The following is a 19381-nucleotide window of genomic DNA, read 5'->3' as shown; positions in this document are numbered from 1 at the left end:
ACGTAGGGTAACAAAAGCTTCATCGCTCTCAGAGGACCATGACGACAAGTAGTTTTGGGCTTGAAGCCGCGTCAAAGGCGAAATGATTGTAGCGAAATTTCGGATGAAGCGCCGAAAGTAGGAACAGAGGCCAATGAAACTCCGCAGTTCTTGGAGAGTAGAGGGCTTTGGAAAGTCGGCAACAGCGCGAAGCTTTGCCGGATCCGGAAGGATGCCCGCTTTGGATACGACATGGCCGAGAACGGTCAGTTGGCGAGCGCCGAAGTGGCATTTCTTCAAATTTAGTTGCAGGCCGGCGGCGGTGAGCCAGGTCAACACTTGGCGCAGACGAGTCAGATGTGTGGAGAAGTCGGCCGAGAAAACAACGATGTCGTCGAGGTAGCAAAGACACGTCTTCCAGCGCAAGCCGCGCAAGACGTTATCCATAATGCGGTCGAATGTTGCCGGGGCATTGCAAAGACCAAATGCCATGACGTTAAATTCGTATAGTCCGTCGGGCGTGACGAAAGCAGTTTTTTCACGATCGCATTTGGACATGGGGATTTGCCAGTATCCAGAACGCAGATTCAGGGACGAAAAGAATTCCGCACCTTGCAGACAATCGAAGGCGTCATCGATGCGTGGTAGAGGATAAACGTCTTTCCTAGTTATTGCGTTTAGGCGGCGATAATCCGCACAGAATCTTATGGAGCCATCTTTCTTTCGAACCAGCACGACCGGGGAAGACCAAGGGCTGTGCGACGGCTGTATAATCCCACGCTCGAGCATGTCGTCCACTTGCTCGTTGAGGACTCGACGCTCTGTAGCTGACACGCTAGCTAACTGCATATATTTACAACACAGTTGGGTACACCTGCATCATAATCTGTTGTAATATCATATTTTGGCATTGCAGCTGATATTGAGCATGCCAGTCCTTCTAACGCAGTCAGGCTTTCTGAGAACATCAACAGCACTCTAGCATCTCCGGTAATTTGATTCATTACGAGGCTCAGGGATACTAATACTCGGTAGCCTAGAGAAATAAATTGATATGGAAATTCTACTGCTGCAGAAAACAAAAAATAAGAGAAATTAAGGAATTACAGAAATCATTACAAGATCCCCATAAAGATGGGCACAAAAAGGAGATAAGGTGTAGTTCGACTAAAAAAAATATCAGATGCGAGTATATTTCTGGATGACAAATTCCATGTATTGAGACTTTTTATGCGCACAGGGTGCCGAACTGTAAAGCACTGCATGGCTGGCTGCATCTATTTAGAAGGCCATTCCTCTTCATTTCTTCCAAAAAAGTGGCAGCAAGCATAAAAAGCCGACTGCTGAAATTTATTTTCAGCTGAATGCCACATACAAAATGACAAGGGTGGAGTGTTAATGATTTGAAAGGAAACCTTAAACAAGATGCGATGAACTCTGGCACTAATAAAACCCCAACAGATGTGAAAAAAAAGCTGCCAGATTATTTTTCCTGCTGAATGTATTAAAACCAAAGCTTCCTGAGCGCACATGAGTTTTGTTTAGGTATAGCTTGCTATACACATCCTGAGCTTCTGGTGCAATTGACTGCAGAGTACCTGCAGACACTTGCACACATACAAAACCCACACTAGAATCTGCGTACTGTGCATTGCCCACTATAGTGCCTAGCACGCCCTGTCTTCCAGTGAGATGAACTTTTTTTGGTGCATCCAGACGTTAGGGTTCCCGTTATAAAAAATGTCCGAGTTGATAATGAGTTAAGTGAATAAGCTTAACAAGTTGACTGGTTCTAAGCAGGCAGATCACTTGCAAGGGCCGCTTCTCACAGCAAAGCAGAAAACAATAATGGCTTCAGGACACTGCAGTGCAGGGCTCCAAATTAGTTTAGACCAAGTGGGGTTCTTTAAGCTTCGCTGACATTGTATGGCAGACCGGCGCCTTTTCCAAAGTAGAAATGTTTACTGCCACACATATACATAACTCACAAGTCGCATGATTCCTCCCAACATGTATACAACAAAGTATTGCAACCTCTTCGAGCCATCTCTACAGGCCCCACTGGGCCGTCCCTGCTAAGTGTGAAAAAAGTGGCTAAGATATGCTTTGTCATATTCAATGCTACAAACTATTTTTACAAAGCATGCAGCAAAGCTAGCGAAAGAGTGCTCAAGCACACCTATGCTTGAGTAAAAAGTAGCCAAAATCTTTTTACATGTAAACTGAAGTAGCCGAAGTTAGAACGTGATTTGTAAAACTGCATGCATAACAGCTAGACAAGAGAGCAGAGAAGGTAAGGGCAAACAGGGGCTCATTATGGGCTACATGATAGACTCTTACAGTCACTTCCATCATGGCATCTGACAGTTAAACAATAGGCCAGCTAGCATTCAATTCAAGATTATTTTCATGCAAAATGCTTTCAGTGATGGCTACAAGTTATAACATACAAATTTTCGTTGTTAAGTAGAGGCAACCAGAGGATTCATGGACGATGGCAATTGTGGCGGCACCCACGAATGCCTATACTGAATCAGCATCGCCTAGGCCTCAGTACCTAAAATCCAAACTTCAGGGCAAATGACTGCTAAGTACCGTGCGTCTTCTGTTTCCATGGCATGAGAAGTGCATATTCACTAAAAGCTGTTCATTATGAGTAATTTCACTGATCATGCACTGCCGCACTGCACATAGAGCCTAGGCTTTTAAGCTGCTTTATCCTCACACGAGCTAACTGAACCCATCAATTAACCTCCTGTAAATAAACTTTCACATGAAGACCACATCTACAATTATTTGATCATGTTTTGTATGTTTGGCTTTATCCTTTGTTTGGCGCTTTCATATTATAAACCCCTAACAAGCCTGAGTCGTAATTCTCACATACACTGATGGAGTGAGTATATGCCCCTGAGATAAATCCAGCTACAGCTAGCAATTACCTTTCAGTTCATCCATTTTTCACACTCCAGCGCGCAAAAATACACGACGAAGAGGATAGACACCACGGACACCAGACATATTTTTTGTGCGCTGGAATGATGTCTCATAATTCTTCCCAGAACCGACTACCCCCGCCCTCTATGCTTAGCCTTGTGGAGAACCTTTTCCTTGCCTTCCACTGTCACCTCCTGAGGACTTGCCACTGGAACTGCATAGTACAACTGCTTCTGTTGACCAGATGAGAATGGCAGTTGTCTTGTGAAATACTGCATGCTTTGGGATTCCCTTCACGGTGTCATACATTGCCTTCTCTACCTTGAATTCAGATACACCTAAAGGAAAAAGAACACGAATATAAAAATTCTTAGCCATATTTGCAGCCAGAAATATGATAATAATTGTATTTGTACGCTTCACAGCAACAACAGCAGTATGCTTTAACGCCTTTTGAAGCAAGAAAGTAAGAAATCATTTCGTTTATTACCAACACAAGACTTGCACCTTGACGTTGATGGTGTCATGCAATAGTGGTGAGTTCTGATAGCAGTGTGAAGTACAAAAGGGAACTGCTTGCTTCGAATTTTAGAACATGCAACTTTAACTGCACAATTACCGAAAAAATTGTCTTCATCCTTGAAAATCGCAGATTAGTATGTGTGGTAGCAAATACTGAAAATGAAAATAGTAGGAGCACTGCCAGTGTTTAAATCAACACGCAGTGACTGGTTTGGTTTATATTGGTTTAACGTCCCAAAGCGCCTCAGGTTATGAGAGACACCGTAATGAAGGGCTCCAGAAGTTTCGACCACCTGGGGTTTTTTAGAGTGCTCTGACACCCAACAGTACACGGGCCTCAAGAATTTCGCCTTCATCGAAATTCGACCGCCGCGGCCGGGATTGAATTCGCTTCTTTCAGGCCAGCAGCCGAGTGCCATAACCACTCAGCCACCGCGGCGGCTTCGCAGTGACTGGTAAGAGCAATTTTCTTATTACAGGTCTTGCCCATGCCCTTTTCAAGCAAGGCACTAATGCCGGTTGACCTGCAGTAAATCTAACGTGTCCTCAACATGCTGCCTAGTTAGCAAAGCTCTTGTAGTCAAAATTGAACGAAACATTATTTTTTCAGATAGAAGCGCATGAGCTATTGATATATTTCAAGGCAAGCAACTTAGTGCCTTAGAATAGTGTTCAACGAGGGGACCACACGCATAGACTTGACTTGCCACTGTTTCCTTATACAAAGTAATACAGGAGTGCATGGCCTGTGGTGTTCATGCTAAGAAATACAAAAAATAAATAGAAACAAAACTGACGTGCAAAGAAAAATTAGAGACAAGTTCTGTCATTACACCTTATGTGACACTAGAGAGTACATGTTCATAAAGAAGTAGTAAAATGGTCATTTTGAAATTTTGCACAATCATCAAATTGTCATGAGCACAGTCAGTATGCCTTTTGTTCACACAAAAGGTTTCCAGCGGCTCCAGTGCACTTCAGTTTCTTTTTAGTACAGTGCCTTTAAAATACAGAAATTGGTCAAGGGCCACAAAATGATAATAACTGTGTATCACTATTTTCATATCTATGCTTCATTACTTTTTAACACAACCTCTAATATGACCCACATGATTTGCTACAGGAGCAGGATTCTAGTGTGCAGCACTCACATTCAATGAAGGACCTGGCAGCCTTTTCCAAGTGTTATACTAATTTTCACAATGAAAGTGGTGTTGAGCGAGTTTGACAGCAAGCAAAAACATGATTTGAACCCAATAGCATAAGGAAATTTTAAAGTGGTCCGTAACATTATGCTTGTAACAAGACAACTTCCGGTGTCAATACTCATCAAAGTTGCCATCAGATCTCAGCTTTGGTGTGCTCATAAAGGGAGGGTGGATTGCTTAGTTATAATGACCAATTGTCACGGCTGGTACATTGTGCTACCTACTTCAATGATGAAGGATGTGACAAACTATCCTCCAAAATCTGACATCTGGCGTAAAGGCTGAAAAGCAAAAGCAAATGAAGGGCCACTGAGACCTGAAATTATTTCCTACTTGAACAGTTATGCACATGATAAAGGAAGCTGACAAACGGCACGAAGTTATACTGGTATTTTGGCCTCAGATGCTCGCTCATCTGAGCCTCAGTATCCTAACTGAAGCAATAAAAAAGACATGGCTGTTGAAGGCATCATAAGCTCCTGTAAAGCTCATCAGCAGTCAGAAAAACAAATTCTAACCTTCATAATAATATTAAAGTCACCCAATGAGGCCACCGTGTCAGTCACCAACTAAGAGACCATGTACAAACTATACACTGTAAATGTACAAACTCTACATGAGAGCAAAGCATGCCCTGCACTTGTGAAACAAATTTGTGTCAATATAAGATTCTTGGCAACAGTAGGTATCACCATTAATGGCATGTGCTAAAAAAGAAGAGGGCACCTTAATGATGTTGTACAATTTAGAATTCAGCCTTTCAGTAAACTATATTTTGTCTAGTACCATGAGCAACGTCAGAGGATGTGACATCGTTACGATACACGTGGCGTGTCTTACTGTATACTACAGTACGCCGTTCGAAGGTTGCAACATGAATCTTTATTGCTTCCGGCTCGGAGCGTATATATACGAAACAGAGAGGGGGAAAGGGGAAAGGGAGAACAAGGGTAGGATATCAAACGATAAACGCACGTGCCGTCAGCGCTTGCAATGCAGTCTGATTGCGGCTGACGTCACTTTACAACATCTCTTCTTCCTTAATAGTGAAGTCGCTGTACTGGTTTTCTTTGACGTGTAGAGCGCCGCAAGGCTTAGGGTGATCTGACGGGTTCAGCGTTGCTCCCTGCGAGTTCCGGCTGAAGTTCATGCTCAGGTTCTGTTATGCCCCCTTGTTCGGCTGGCGTTCTCGGCAACAGAGGTTAGTCGCTAGGAGTACCTGTTCTCGAGTCTCGTTTTGCCGCTTGTTGGTCTTTACCAAACGGTAGCGTCGCATCTTCCCGGTCCCGCACCTGGCCAACATGTCGTCTTACTGATCCGGCTGGTGTTCGAATGCTCACCATCCGAGAGCCTGTTGTAGACTCTACAATTCCTGGAGTCCATTTCTCACCCCTTCCGAAGTTGCGGGCGTACACGGCAGCTTCAGGCAATGGCAGTGGCCACTCGTCTGCTTCGTTCGCTGGCCCTGCGTGTACAGGAGGGAATCATGTATCTAAACTAGATCGAATTTTATATCCGAAGAGCAGCTCTGACGGCGATTTTCCAGAGCGGTTAGGTGTCCGTCTGTAATTGAAAAGGAGCTTGTTTATATTATCTTCCAGCCGCCCCTCACCAATCTTCTTGAGGCCGTCCTTAATTGTCCTGACAGCCCTTTCTGCTAGGCCGTTCGATTGAGGGTGATATACAGCTGTGCGCAGATGCGTTATGTTGTTCCTCTTGACAAAAGTAGCGAACTCGTCAGCGGCAAACTGCGTTCCATTATCGGATACGATGGTTCGTGGCACGCCAAATCTGCAGAAGATACCGCGCAGGCAGTTGATTGTGCATGAAGCGTTTGCTTGTCGGAGTGGCACAGCTTCAATCCACTTACTGTATGCGTCCACGACCACGAGTATCATGTTCCCTGCAATAGGTCCCGCAAAATCGATATGTACCCTTGCCCATTTTTCAACAGTAGCGGCCAGCCTTTTGGCGTTGCTGTAGCTGGCATGGGCAGGTTTTGGACACAACTCTGACATGACGCTGTCACTGCCTCTATTTCGAGATCTAACCATGGCCACGAGAATGACGATCTAGCAACCGCCTTCATAGCGGACGATCCCTGGTGCGTCTCATGCAAAAGGTATAAGATGCGACGTCGCGCCTCCGTTGGAACGACTACTCGCCGGCCCGAGTATAACAACCCGTGGGCCAAAGAAAGCTCCAATTTCTTGTCAAAAAAAGGTGCGACACTCGTGTTCAAGCCTTTCGCGCAGGGCGGCCAACCGTTCTTGATGAATCGCATAACTTGACTCAGAGCAGGGTCGCCCGCAGCCAACTGCCTTAGCTCCTAAACTGACACAGTTCCCTCATCGAACACACTCAAGGCCAGCAGATAGTCTGAGGGGTCCGCTTCTGGTGGCTTCGGCTCAGACGTCCGTTGTGGCAGTCTACTAAGGGCGTCAGCGTTGAGGAGTTGTTTACCAGGAGAGTATTGAAGCTGATAGCGGAATCCGCCTAAGTACAGCGCCCAGCGCTGTATTCTGGCGGCTGCCAATGATGGAGTTGGTCGATCCGCTTTCAGCAAGCCCACGAGCGGCTGGTGGTCGGTGACCAATACAAATTCTCGGCCTACGAGGTAATCACGGAATTTGGACACTCCAAACACAAGAGCAAGGGCTTCCCTCTCAAGCTGGGAATAATTTTTCTCAGCCCTTGTTAGCGTCCTAGAACGGAACCCGACAGGTTTGTTTACCTTTCCGAATGTATGGAAAAGCACGGCACCTATTCCCTCCTGTGAAGCGTCACACTCTAGCTTGAGGGGTCTCTCGGGATCATAGTGAGCCAGCACAGCCGCTTCCCGAAGGCATTGTTTTGCTGAACGAAAAGCTGCTTCTTGCGCATGTCCCCAGAACCAACGTGTGCTGTTCTCCAATTACTTGTACAGCGGTGCAAGTACGGAAGACATGTTGGGCACGAACTTCGAATAAAATGTAATCATGCCCAGAAACGACCTCAACTGCTGAACATTTTGTGGGTTGGGGGCTTGCGCGATTGCTTCAACATGCTTCTCTATCGGATGCAGACCTTCACGATCAATTTTATGACCCATATACGTCACTGCCTCTTGGCGAAAGCTGCATTTCTCAAGTCTGAGCTTCACTCCATGCTCACGAAAACGCTGCAGTACTTGTCGTAATCTGTCGGTGCTACCAAGTTTTTCTGATACCAAAACGTCGTCAAGGTAAGCCTGAACACCTGTCAGGCCCTGCAGAACTCTTTCTATTTTCCGCTGGAAGATGGCAGGCGCGGAAGCTATGCCGAACGGCAGTCGGTTGTAGCAAAACAACCCACGGTGTGTACTGATTACGCAAATCTTCCTCGAGTCCTCATCGAGGGGGACTTGGTTATACGCGTCTCTTAAATCCAGCGTGCTGAAGCAGTCCCCACCGTTCAGGCATGCGAAGATGTCATCAATAGCTGGCAACGGGTACTGCTCCAGTTCACAGACGGGATTCAAGGTCACCTTAAAATCAGCGCAGATCCTAACCTCGCCGTTCTTCTTCATTACAGGCACAATGGGAGTAGCCCATTCGGCGTGCGTTACAGGTGACAGTACTCCAAGCGATACGAGCCTATCAATCTCTTTCGAATCTTTGTCGCGTAAAGCAAATGGAAGGGAACAGGCCTTACAAAATTTCGGCATGGCGCCTTCCTTGAGCTTCAGATGAACAGGGTGTCCGTCAATTAGGCCCAGCTCTGGGCTGAAGACGTCTTTGAACTCTGACAGGACGGCATGCATGGCGGGGGTATGGTTGCTTCCGGGACCAGAGTTTTGTTGCACTGATACGTTCAACACCGAGGTTCCTGCGTCATTGAACATGGAAATCAACTCCCGTCCACAAAGGCTCGAACCTGAACAGTTCAGGACCATCAAGGAACTCTTGACCTCCTTGTCGTGGTAGGACACTGACATACTCAGTTTCCCTAATACTGGAAGTTGTCCAAGATAACAGGACAGTTTAATGAATGCGGGTTCTAATTGCGGCCAATGTTCACGGTTTTTCTCAAAAATCTCTTTAGACACAACACAGACGGGTGAGCCGGTGTCCACAATCATAGGTACATCAATGCCACACCATGTGAAAGTACGAAGAATAGGTGGTGGTAGCCGACCATTGAAGGGTGCGGTTAGTGTCCAAATGTGCGCATCGTCTCCATTTTCCTCAGTAACATCCGCTGTTACTGCAAACGCTTCTCCTTGCCTGCACTGTGAACGCGCCTTTGGGCGTCCTTTCCGCACGTCGCTTTGGCACATCTTCGCCAGATGGCCGTATACACAACAGCGGTAACACCTCGCTTTCGCCCAGCCGCAGGCGTTTCTGTTGTGTTTCTTACTTCTGCAACACCCACATACTGACACCAGTTCATCAGCTTGTCGTGCATTGACCTTGAGTACGGGTTCAATGTCAGAAGACATCTTCTTTGTATCGTTTTCCGCTGCTTCTGCTGATATGGCAATTGTTTCAGCCTCCTTCAACGTCAAATCTGTTTTCGCTAATAGCTGCTTCTGAATAGCGCTTGACCTCACGCCACAGACGATTCTGTCGCGAAGCATCCGGTCTAGCATGTCACCGAAATTACAGCCATCCGCAATCCGGTGAACTTCAACGATGAACTGTTGAATGGGCTCACCTTCCAACTGGCAGCGATTGAAGAACCGATTGTTCTCTGTTATTTCATGACGCTTGGGGTCGAAGTAGGCATCCAAAACTTTGACTGCTTCCTCGTACGTCAGCGAGTTTCGCTTCCTCGGTGCAACCTGTCCTGAGAGCACTTGCACGGTGCGCGTACTCAATGCTGCAACCAGCAAAGCCCTCTTCTTTCCCGAGTCGCTGATGCCAGTTGCCTCAAAATAAGCTTCTACCTTCGTGATGTAGACCTTCCAGTTGTCGGACTGGTCATCGTATTCCGGTAGTTGATGATGAGCCATGGTTGGTATTTCCGCGGCCGCTGTTTCCTGCTTAACTGCCTGGCTTACATCATTTTTCACCTCCAGGGTTCACCCATCCTCGTCGCCACTGTTACATCGTTACGACACACGTGGCGTGTCTTACTGTATACGACAGTACGCCGTTCGAAGGTTGCAACATGAATCTTTATTGCTTCCGGCTCGGAGCGTATATATACGAAACAGAGAGGGGGAAAGGGGAAAGGGAGAACAAGGGAAGGATATCAAACGATAAACGCACGTGCCGTCCGCGCTTGCAAGGCAGTCTGATTGCGGCTGACATCACTTTACAACAGAGGAGAAGGCAAAAATGAAAGGAAAGCTGCCAGCTGTCATGAGGCCTGCCACAAAAAAAACACTGTACAGAAGTGGTGCACAAACAAAAAAGAAGGGATGCACTATGCGATTACAGAACACAAAATAACACAGGAAAACAGGGCCCAACCGATGAATCAAAAGAGAACCACAAAAAGAAAATAAGCAGTACTGAACACTGCTACCTCTGCAAATTGAAAACAGTGAAATAGACAACACCTAAAAAATAAGTTTCAAGGACTATCAAAACGTAACTTTGGTCACACATTTTTTAAACGCTGCATTAGACATTAGAATACATGAATCCCCAAGTGGTATTTGCCTACCATTAAATAATTTAAAATTCCATTTCCTTCTCTGATGTTGTTTAGGCTTGATCAGCCGAATGATGGCTGTGATGCCTAGTTGGCCTTTAGGTCTGCTGAGGCATGGAAAAGGCTACAATATAAATGTTGATATGCAGTTTTAATGCACTACAACACCTAAAACAGCCTGTTTCGAAAGCTGGAATGACAACAAATGCCATAGCAGCAGTTATATTACCAGTTTTCTTGCTTTTGACATGACCTGAAAACCAACTACACGTCGCAGCCATCGTTCGGTTGATAACACTCAAACAACAAGGAGAAAGACAATTATAAATTATTTACCAGTCATAGAGCAAATAACACGGGGTGGTTCATGTACAGGTGCGGACAGAAGTAAACGGAGCGCGCCGCACAAGAACTGCGTGCCAGCCCCGCCTAGCCAAACCAGACGAAAGCTCGAAATCGCCACGTGCGCATGTGCAGGCCCGCTTCCGGCGTGACCCTCTCAATGCTCCGCTTGCCTCGCATTCGTCCGGCGTCTGAGTCGTGCTGATGATGATAATGTCCGACGATCGTGCGCTGTGTAGCTAGCGAACATTTCGGAAAACAAAGACCGCTGTCTTGATAAGGCAAATTGCGCGGGGACGGCTCTATCATTAAGCCGCTTCGTTTGAGACTGCTGGAGGCGTGTTTGCGCCGCAAACAACCCGCATGTTCCAAACTTTTGCTGCCGCTGGGACTGTTGTGCGTCTCACTCGCAAGCAAACGCGCTCGAAACACTCGGCATACTGCCGCAGTTTTGCGTTAATTTTCTACAGTTATCACTGATGATTCGCCTTGTCCCTACCAAGCGCTGACGCAGCAGTAGTGCATGCACCCTGCCTGTCTCCCCCGAAACAAACAAACTGCCCCTATACTGGATCCTGCTCTTATCACCACTGAGACAGTGCGCTGTGTATCGCGCTGTCATGTGCGGAGCAGAGCTCATGGTAATCACTTTGCATGCACCTTCGGATCTTAGGATGACTACAAGCACCCGCTGTCTCACCCACACGAATGCCGCGGCAGCAGTGCGTCACTGTTGCGTGCCCTGCGTGCGAAATTCGGCATATAAGTGCCCGTGATCGCCCACTAATCAGAGTATGAGCCACGACAGAACCCGGCAAGCGATCCAAACTCTTCTGTGCAAACTGTATTACTTCACTGCTACCGGTTACATATAGACATTGATCTGTTTGAGAATATAGGTGTGGAAACCCAACAGCTGCATCCAGCACATTTGGAAACAGTCACTATCCTTGAGACGCTGAATCGCGCTGCAAAAAGCGCCAAGAGCGGCGGTTTCATCTCATTTTAAGCTGACCTCCTAGGCGAGGCTACAATGCAGGAGCACTGTGGTGCAGTAGACACAAAGGGCGCATGCTTTACCGCTCCGTCGGTTCCTCGTAGGTGCAAGCCGAAAATGAACGGTAACTGTATTAAAAGAACCCGAACCTGCGGTGGTGGATCGAGTGTTTTTGAGTTTATTTGATCTATAGCGAGATGGAAATGAATCCCAGAGGCAACTAAAGTTTGAAGGACGCGCGCTATTTGCGATGGAAACGCGCCTACAGCTGCCACAGCTGAAACGACATAATGATAGCGTCGCCCCCGCGGGATTTGTGGCATCAAGGCAGCGGTCTGTGCGCTCCGAAATGCCCGCTCGCTACTAAGGGCGCAACCATCCGACCATAATCATCATCAGCGTGACCCTGACTACGGCCGAATGCGAGCATATATATATATATATATATATATATATATATATATATATATATATATATATATATTAAGGAAGCCAACAGTCACCGAAACCAATGTGCATAGGGGAATGTTTCTTTTTTTAATATCTAGTGCCAATCAATTAGTTTTTTTTAAAGATTACTTATAAAGCAGCAGAAAAAACAACCATGCCGCCGGTGGGATCCGAACCCACGACCTCCGAATATCGCGTCCGGTGCTCTCATCAACTGAGCTACGGCGACGGCTGTCCAATCTGCTGCTTTCGTGGGTATTTATGTTTTTCGTATAAGCGAACCTGGAGAGTGTTCACCAGCACCACCCTCGTCGATAGCGGTGGACGTAGCACGTCCTGTAATACCGCAAGTGTGACGTAGAACGTCATCTAACGGCGAGGGCGGAAACTGTGCGAGAGCCCTCTTATACTACCTATGGCATCAAGACTGCCAGAAAAGAGACCCCCGTTAAGCTATTAGCAGACATGGGAAATGAAGTGAGGGGCTCGTTTGACAAACATATTAAGGAAGCCAACAGTCACGGAAACCAAGGTGCATAGGGGAATGTTTCTATTTTTTTATTTTTTATTTTTAATATCTAGTGCCAATCAATTAGTTTTTTTAAAGAAAATTACTTATAAAGCAGCAGAAAAAACAACCATGCCGCCGGTGGGATCCGAACCACGACCTCCGAATTTCGCGTCCGGTGCTCTCACCAACTGAGCTACGGCGACGGCTGTCCAATCTGCTGCTTTCGTGGGTATTTATTTATTGCGTATAAGCAGCAGATTGGACAGCCGTCGCCGTAGCTCAGTTGGTGAGAGCACCGGATGAGATTTTCGGAGGTCGTGGGTTCGGATCCCACCGGTGGCATGGTTGTTTTTTCTGCTGCTTTATAAGTAATTTTCTTTAATAAAACTGATTTATTGGCACTAGATATTAAAAATAAAAAAAATAGAAACATTCCCCTATGCACCTCGGTTTCGGTGATTGTTGGCTTCCTTAATATGTTTGTCAAACGAGCCCCTCACTTCATTTTCCATGTCGGCTAATAGCTTAACGGGGGTCTCGGTTCTGGCAGTCTTGATGCTATAGGTAGTATAAGAGGGCTCTCGCACAGTTTCCGCCCTCGCCGTTAGATGACATTCTACGTCACACTTGCGGTATTACAGGACGTGCTACGTCCACCGCTATGAACGAGGGTGCCGCTGGTGAACACTCTCAAGGTTCGCTTATAGGCAAAACATAAATACCCACGAAAGCAGCAGATTGGACAGCCGTCGCCGTAGCTCAGTTGGTGAGAGCACCGGACGCGATATTCGAACGTCGTGGGTTCGGATCCCACCGGCGGCATGATTGTTTTTTCTGCTGCTTTATAAGTAATTTTCTTTAAAAAAACTAATTGATTGGCACTAGATATTAAAATAAAAAATAAAAAAATAGAAACATTTCTCTATGCACCTTGGTTTCGGTGACTGTTGGCTTCCTTAATATGTTTGTCAAACGAGCCCCTCACTTCATTTTCCATGTCGGCTAATAGCTTAACGGGGGTCTCGGTTCTGGCAGTCTTGATGCCATCGGTAGTATAAGAGGGCTCTCGCACAGTTTCCGCCCTCGCCGTTAGATGACATTCTACGTCACACTTGCGGTATTACAGGACGTGCTACGTCCACCGCTATGAACGAGGGTGCCGCTGGTGAACACTCTCAAGGTTCGCTTATAGGCAAAACATAAATACCCACGAAAGCAGCAGATTGGACAGCCGTCGCCGTAGCTCAGTTGGTGAGAGCACCGGACGCGATATTCGAACGTCGTGGGTTCGGATCCCACCGGCGGCATGATTGTTTTTTCTGCTGCTTTATAAGTAATTTTCTTTAAAAAAACTAATTGATTGGCACTAGATATTAAAATAAAAAATAAAAAAATAGAAACATTTCTCTATGCACCTTGGTTTCGGTGACTGTTGGCTTCCTTAATATGTTTGTCAAACGAGCCCCTCACTTCATTTCCCATGTCTGCTAATAGCTTAACGGGGGTCTCGGTTCTGGCAGTCTTGATGCCATAGGTAGTATAAGAGGGCTCTCGCACAGTTTCCGCCCTCGCCGTTAGATGACATTCTACGTCACACTTGCGGTATTACAGGACGTGCTACGTCCACCGCTATGAACGAGGGTGCCGCTGGTGAACACTCTCAAGGTTCGCTTATAGGCAAAACATAAATACCCACGAAAGCAGCAGATTGGACAGCCGTCGCCGTAGCTCAGTTGGTGAGAGCACCGGACGCGATATTCGAACGTCGTGGGTTCGGATCCCACCGGCGGCATGATTGTTTTTTCTGCTGCTTTATAAGTAATTTTCTTTAAAAAAACTAATTGATTGGCACTAGATATTAAAATAAAAAATAAAAAAATAGAAACATTTCTCTATGCACCTTGGTTTCGGTGACTGTTGGCTTCCTTAATATGTTTGTCAAACGAGCCCCTCACTTCATTTCCCATGTCTGCTAATAGCTTAACGGGGGTCTCGGTTCTGGCAGTCTTGATGCCATAGGTAGTATAAGAGGGCTCTCGCACAGTTTCCGCCCTCGCCGTTAGATGACGTTCTACGTCACAGAAGAGCGTGTTGTCGGGCAAGTTGGCTTTGCATGATATATAAGAAGTTAGCGCAAAACTTAGACGAAGACAGAGAAGAAACACACAAGACGACAGACGAGCGCTCGTCTGTCGTCTTGTGTGTTTCTTCTCTGTCTTCGTCTAAGTTTTGCGCTAACTTCTTATATATTCTACGTCACACTTGCGGTATTACAGGACGTGCTACGTCCACCGCTATGGACGAGGGTGGCGCTGGTGAACACTCTCAAGGTTCGCTTATACGCAAAACATAAATACCCACGAAAGCAGCAGATTGGACAGCCGTCGCTGTAGCTCAGTTGGTGAGAGCACCGGACGCGATATTCGGAGGTCGTGGGTTCGGATCCCACCGGCGGCATGATTGTTTTTTCTGCTGCTTTATAAGTAATTTTCTTTAAAAAAATTAATTGATTGGCACTAGATATTAAAAATAAAAAATAAAAAAATAGAAACATTCCCCTATGCACCTTGGTTTCGGTGACTGTTGGCTTCCTTAACATGTTTGTCAAACGAGCCCCTCACTTCATTTCCCATGTCTGCTAATAGCTTAACGGGGGTCTCGGTTCTGGCAGTCTTGATGCCATAGGTAGTATAAGAGGGCTCTCGCACAGTTTCCGCCCTCGCCGTTAGATGACGTTAGAGACATGGAGCAACCACCCTGTAACCCAGACTACGCATGGGAATATTGCAATAGAACAGAGGGCAGCAGAAAGGGAGGTGGAATTGGGGCATTCATTCATAAAAGTATGAATTTTCAAAGGGTTAGACTGGGATGCAGGGAACATTTATGGCTAAAAGGAACAGTGGCAGGCAAGCAAACACTCCTTGGCTTTGTATACCTGTGGACAGGGGTTAATGCCAAAGAGGAAAACAGGAAAATGTTAGAATGTATTGCAAGCGACATTGATGAGCTAGGAGGACAGGGCGAGATAATTATATTAGGCGACATGAATGCACACATAGAAGACCTGGATGGGTACATGGATTCGACAGGAAGCATGCTGCAGGACATGTGTGACAGGCATGATTTAGTTGTATGCAACAGCACCGAGAAGTGTGAAGGGCTCATAACATGGGAGGCGGGGAGTCTGCACTCGACGATAGATTATGCACTAATGTCACAGAGGATGTATAACAGATTCGGGGTAATGAGCATAGATGAAGATGGTTCCAGTAGTCTAGGTAGTGACCACAAGCGTATCAAGTTGAGCTTCAGAAGAAAAAGCAATGTAAGACTGAATCAAGATAAACAATCAGGGGGAAATTTTTACTCAGAAAAGCAATTGGAAGTAGCAGCCAAACAAATCGAGAAAGTAATTTTTGAGGATAGTGAAACAGAATGGACTTATACCAAATTAACTCGATTACTGGAGCTAGAGCTAGCTAAGGTGGGAGTAAAGCTAAAAGGGAAAAGATGCAAACCCAAGAGTTGGTGGGATGAGGAGGTCAAGAGGGCAATAGAAAAGCGCAAGGAAGCATCCAGGGAACACAGATATTCCAAGAAGAGGGGGGAACCAAAACCCGAAGTAGACAGAAAATGGGATACCTTCATAAAGTGTAGAAGGGACGCATCCTATTTGATTAATGAGAAAATTAGAAGAAAGGGTGCCCAATGGATGTCAAAAGTAAATAAAAAGGATAGAAAAGCAGCCCAAAAATTCTGGAAACATCTAAATGCAATGAGTAATAAAACTAGGCTAGAACAAAGGTTTATTGTTACAGATGAGGGTATTCGACTAGAAGGGGATGAAGCAATAAAACACATAGGAACAAGGATGACGGAAAAATTTTCAGCAAAGCACGTGGTACATAATTTATCGAAGGAGGATAGACCGGTTACAGCAATAGCTTCACTTGAGCAAGGAGAGTGGGAAAGGGCAGAGAAGAAGGTTCCTAGTGGCACATCAACAGGACCAGATGGTATCCCGATTATGTTGATAAAGAAGTTAGGACCAAAATCCAAGCAAACATTAATACAGGTAGTGAACAAAATGATAGTGGATGAGAAAGTCCCCGATGAATGGCGATTAAGTAGAATGAACATGATATATAAGGGAAAGGGGGACAAAGCAGACGTAAGTAACTATCGCCCCATAACAGTGACGTCTGTGGTTTACAGGGTGGTGATGCAAATTATAAAGGATAGACTGCAGGCTTGGGTGGAGAACGAGGGGGTGCTAGGGGAACTACAGAATGGGTTCCGGAAACAAAGGAGGTTGGAGGACAATCTATTTTCATTGACACAGTGTATAGAAATTGCGGAAAAGGAACATAGGCCCTTATTGCTAGCATTTCTGGATATTAGGGGAGCCTATGACAACGTTGCTCAGGAGCATTTGTGGGACATATTGGGCACATTGGATGTGGAAAATGGAGTAATTAATCTTTTAAAAGATATATATAGAGGTAACAGAGTGCTCATAAAATGGGAAAAAAATGTATCAGGGCCTGTAGAGATACAGCGGGGGCTTAGACAAGGATGTCCTCTGTCCCCTTTGTTGTTCATGTTGTACCTGCAAGGTTTGGAGGCCAAGCTAGAGGGGAGCGGACTAGGTTTCAACCTATCTTTTTTAAAGCAAGGGGAATTGATTAAACAGACATTACCGGGACTAATATATGCCGACGATATAGTGATAATGGCTGACAACAAGGAAGACCTGCAGAAGTTGTTAGACATATGCAGTACAGAGGGAGATAGATTAGGCTTCAGGTATAGTAAGGAAAAATCTGCAGTCATGACATTTATTGAAGAGGGCGGCGAGCATAGAATACAGGAGTTCGTGCTAAAGGTAGTGAATGAGTACAAGTATCTTGGGGTGTGGATAAATAACAGTGTTGAGTATCTGACAGAGCATGAAAAATATGTAATGAATAAAGCTAGTAGGAATGCAGCTGTCATGAAAAATAGGGCACTGTGGAATTACAATAGGTATGAGGTGGTAAGAGGGATCTGGAAAGGGGTGATGGTCCCTAGCCTGACCTTCGGGAATGCGGTCCTGTGTATGAGGCCAGATGTTCAAGCAAGGCTGGAAATTAGGCAACGGGGAGTAGGGAGGTTAGCTTTGGGAGCACATGGCAATACACCAAATCAGGGGGTACAGGGTGATATGGGATGGGCGTCTTTCGAGAGCAGAGAGGCTAGCAGTAAGATAGCATTTGAGGAACGATTGAGAAGGATGGAGGAAAAGCGGTGGGCTAGGAAAGTTTTCAGATACCTGTATATAAAGAATGTTGACACGAAATGGAGAAAGGGAACTAGAAAATTGACAAGCAAATATCTGGACAGCAGTAAGGGGGCAAATCAGCAATTATCGGTTAAGAAAAAGGTTAAAGGAACAGAGAGAGCTTTGTGGAAAACAGGGATGCTGACGAAATCGGCACTAGAAACATACCGGACCTTTAAACAGGAAATTGTCAAAGAAAATATCTATGATAATTGTAGGGGAAGTTCTTTGTTGTTTGAGGCCAGGACTGGAGTTTTGCGGACTAAGAAGTTTAGAGTCAGGTACCAGGAGATAGACACTTTGTGCATTGCGTGCGGACAGGAGGAGGAAACGGCTGAACACTTGATACTTTTCTGTAAAGGGCTTCACCCTACAGTGGAAGGCAGCGGGGCTGACTTACCCAAGGCATTGGGGTTTAGGGATAGTGAAGGGAAAGTGGATTTTAAGAGGTTAGAAGTAACCAAGCGAAGGTTATCTGATTGGTGGCTAAAAGCAAGACAGGAGTAAAATTTCACAAGACATGGCTAGGTGGCTTGAGCCACCGCCCGATGTAAAGGGTTCAGCCGTATCCATCCATCCATCCATCCATCCAGCGGTATTACAGGACGTGCTACGTCCACCGCTATGGACGAGGGTGGCGCTGGTGAACACTCTCAAGGTTCGCTTATACGCAAAACATAAATACCCACGAAAGCAGCAGATTGGACAGCCGTCGCCGTAGCTCAGTTGGTGAGAGCACCGGACGCGATATTCGGAGGTCGTGGGTTCGAATCCCACCGGCGGCATGGTTGTTTTTTCTGCTGCTTTATAAGTAATTTTCTTTAAAAAACTAATTGATTGGCACTATATATTAAAAAATAGAAACATTCCCTATGCACCTTGGTTTCGGTGACTGTTGGCTTCCTTAATATGTTTATCAAACGAGCCCCTCACTTCGTTTCCCATGTCTATATATATATATATATATATATATATATATATATATATATATATATATATATATATATATATATATATATATATATATATATATATATATATATATATATATATATAGCTGTGAAAACATGAGGTTCTTGACTGCTTAAAATAATATACATCGAAGTATACGCTTCATTTAAGGAAACATTTTTATTTGACTCGACGTTTCGATCGGTCCTCCGATCGAAACGTCGAGTCAAATAAAAATGTTTCCTTAAATGAAGCGTATACTTCGATGTGTATATATATATATATATATATATATATATATATATATATATATATATATATATATATATATATATATATATATATATATATATATATATATATATGCCCGCACTTCACCCATGCGCCCATGCTCCATCGCTGTGGTACCCATGCAGCCCTTTTACATGTAATGTAGGATATGCAGCCAGGCTAAGTAAGTGGAACTAAATGTCCATGGGTGTCGGCGGCAACGATCGGTAACATTACGCGTGATGTTTCTGCACTACAAACTCCAGAATAAT

General features: G+C 45.3%; 1 protein-coding gene and 2 non-coding genes across 3 annotated transcripts; 2 read left to right on the top strand and 1 right to left on the bottom strand.

Annotated features, from left to right (window-relative positions):
* Nucleotides 1-5848: 5848 nt before the first annotated feature.
* LOC144102775 (uncharacterized) lies at nt 5849-9618 on the bottom strand. The gene is made up of 4 exons (XM_077635942.1): nt 9321-9618; nt 8319-8864; nt 7110-7232; nt 5849-6111 (listed from the first exon to the last, which is right to left on the bottom strand). Exons 1-4 carry the CDS (start codon nt 9616-9618, stop codon nt 5849-5851), a joined length of 1230 nt encoding a protein of 409 aa, XP_077492068.1.
* Nucleotides 9619-12833: 3215 nt separating this feature from the next.
* On the top strand, nt 12834-12907 carry TRNAS-AGA (transfer RNA serine (anticodon AGA)). The gene has a single exon. It is a non-coding gene; the product is annotated as a tRNA-Ser (tRNA).
* A 5692-nt stretch (nt 12908-18599) lies between these two features.
* Nucleotides 18600-18673, top strand: TRNAS-CGA (transfer RNA serine (anticodon CGA)). The gene has a single exon. It is a non-coding gene; the product is annotated as a tRNA-Ser (tRNA).
* The last annotated feature ends 708 nt before the right edge of the window (nt 18674-19381 follow it).

The sequence above is a fragment of the Amblyomma americanum genome, chromosome 8 (genome assembly GCF_052857255.1).
Source record: "Amblyomma americanum isolate KBUSLIRL-KWMA chromosome 8, ASM5285725v1, whole genome shotgun sequence".
Classification (NCBI taxonomy): Eukaryota; Metazoa; Arthropoda; class Arachnida; order Ixodida; family Ixodidae; genus Amblyomma; species Amblyomma americanum.
The sequence above is the reverse complement of the archived record's forward strand: the minus strand, read 5'-3'. Positions and strand labels throughout refer to the sequence as shown.

Bases quoted from the DNA above. Each gene is read 5' to 3' on its own strand.
- LOC144102775 (XM_077635942.1), bottom strand. From the start codon at position 9,618: ATGGCTCATCATCAACTACCGGAATACGATGACCAGTCCGACAACTGG. The intron at 8,865-9,320 runs GTGAGCCCATTC...TTGCAGTAACAG, and splicing joins CAATCGCTGCCAGTTGGAAG to CGGATGTTACTGAGGAAAAT. The intron at 6,112-7,109 runs GTAAACAACTCC...CTGTACACGCAG, and splicing joins TCAGCTTCAATACTCTCCTG to GGCCAGCGAACGAAGCAGAC.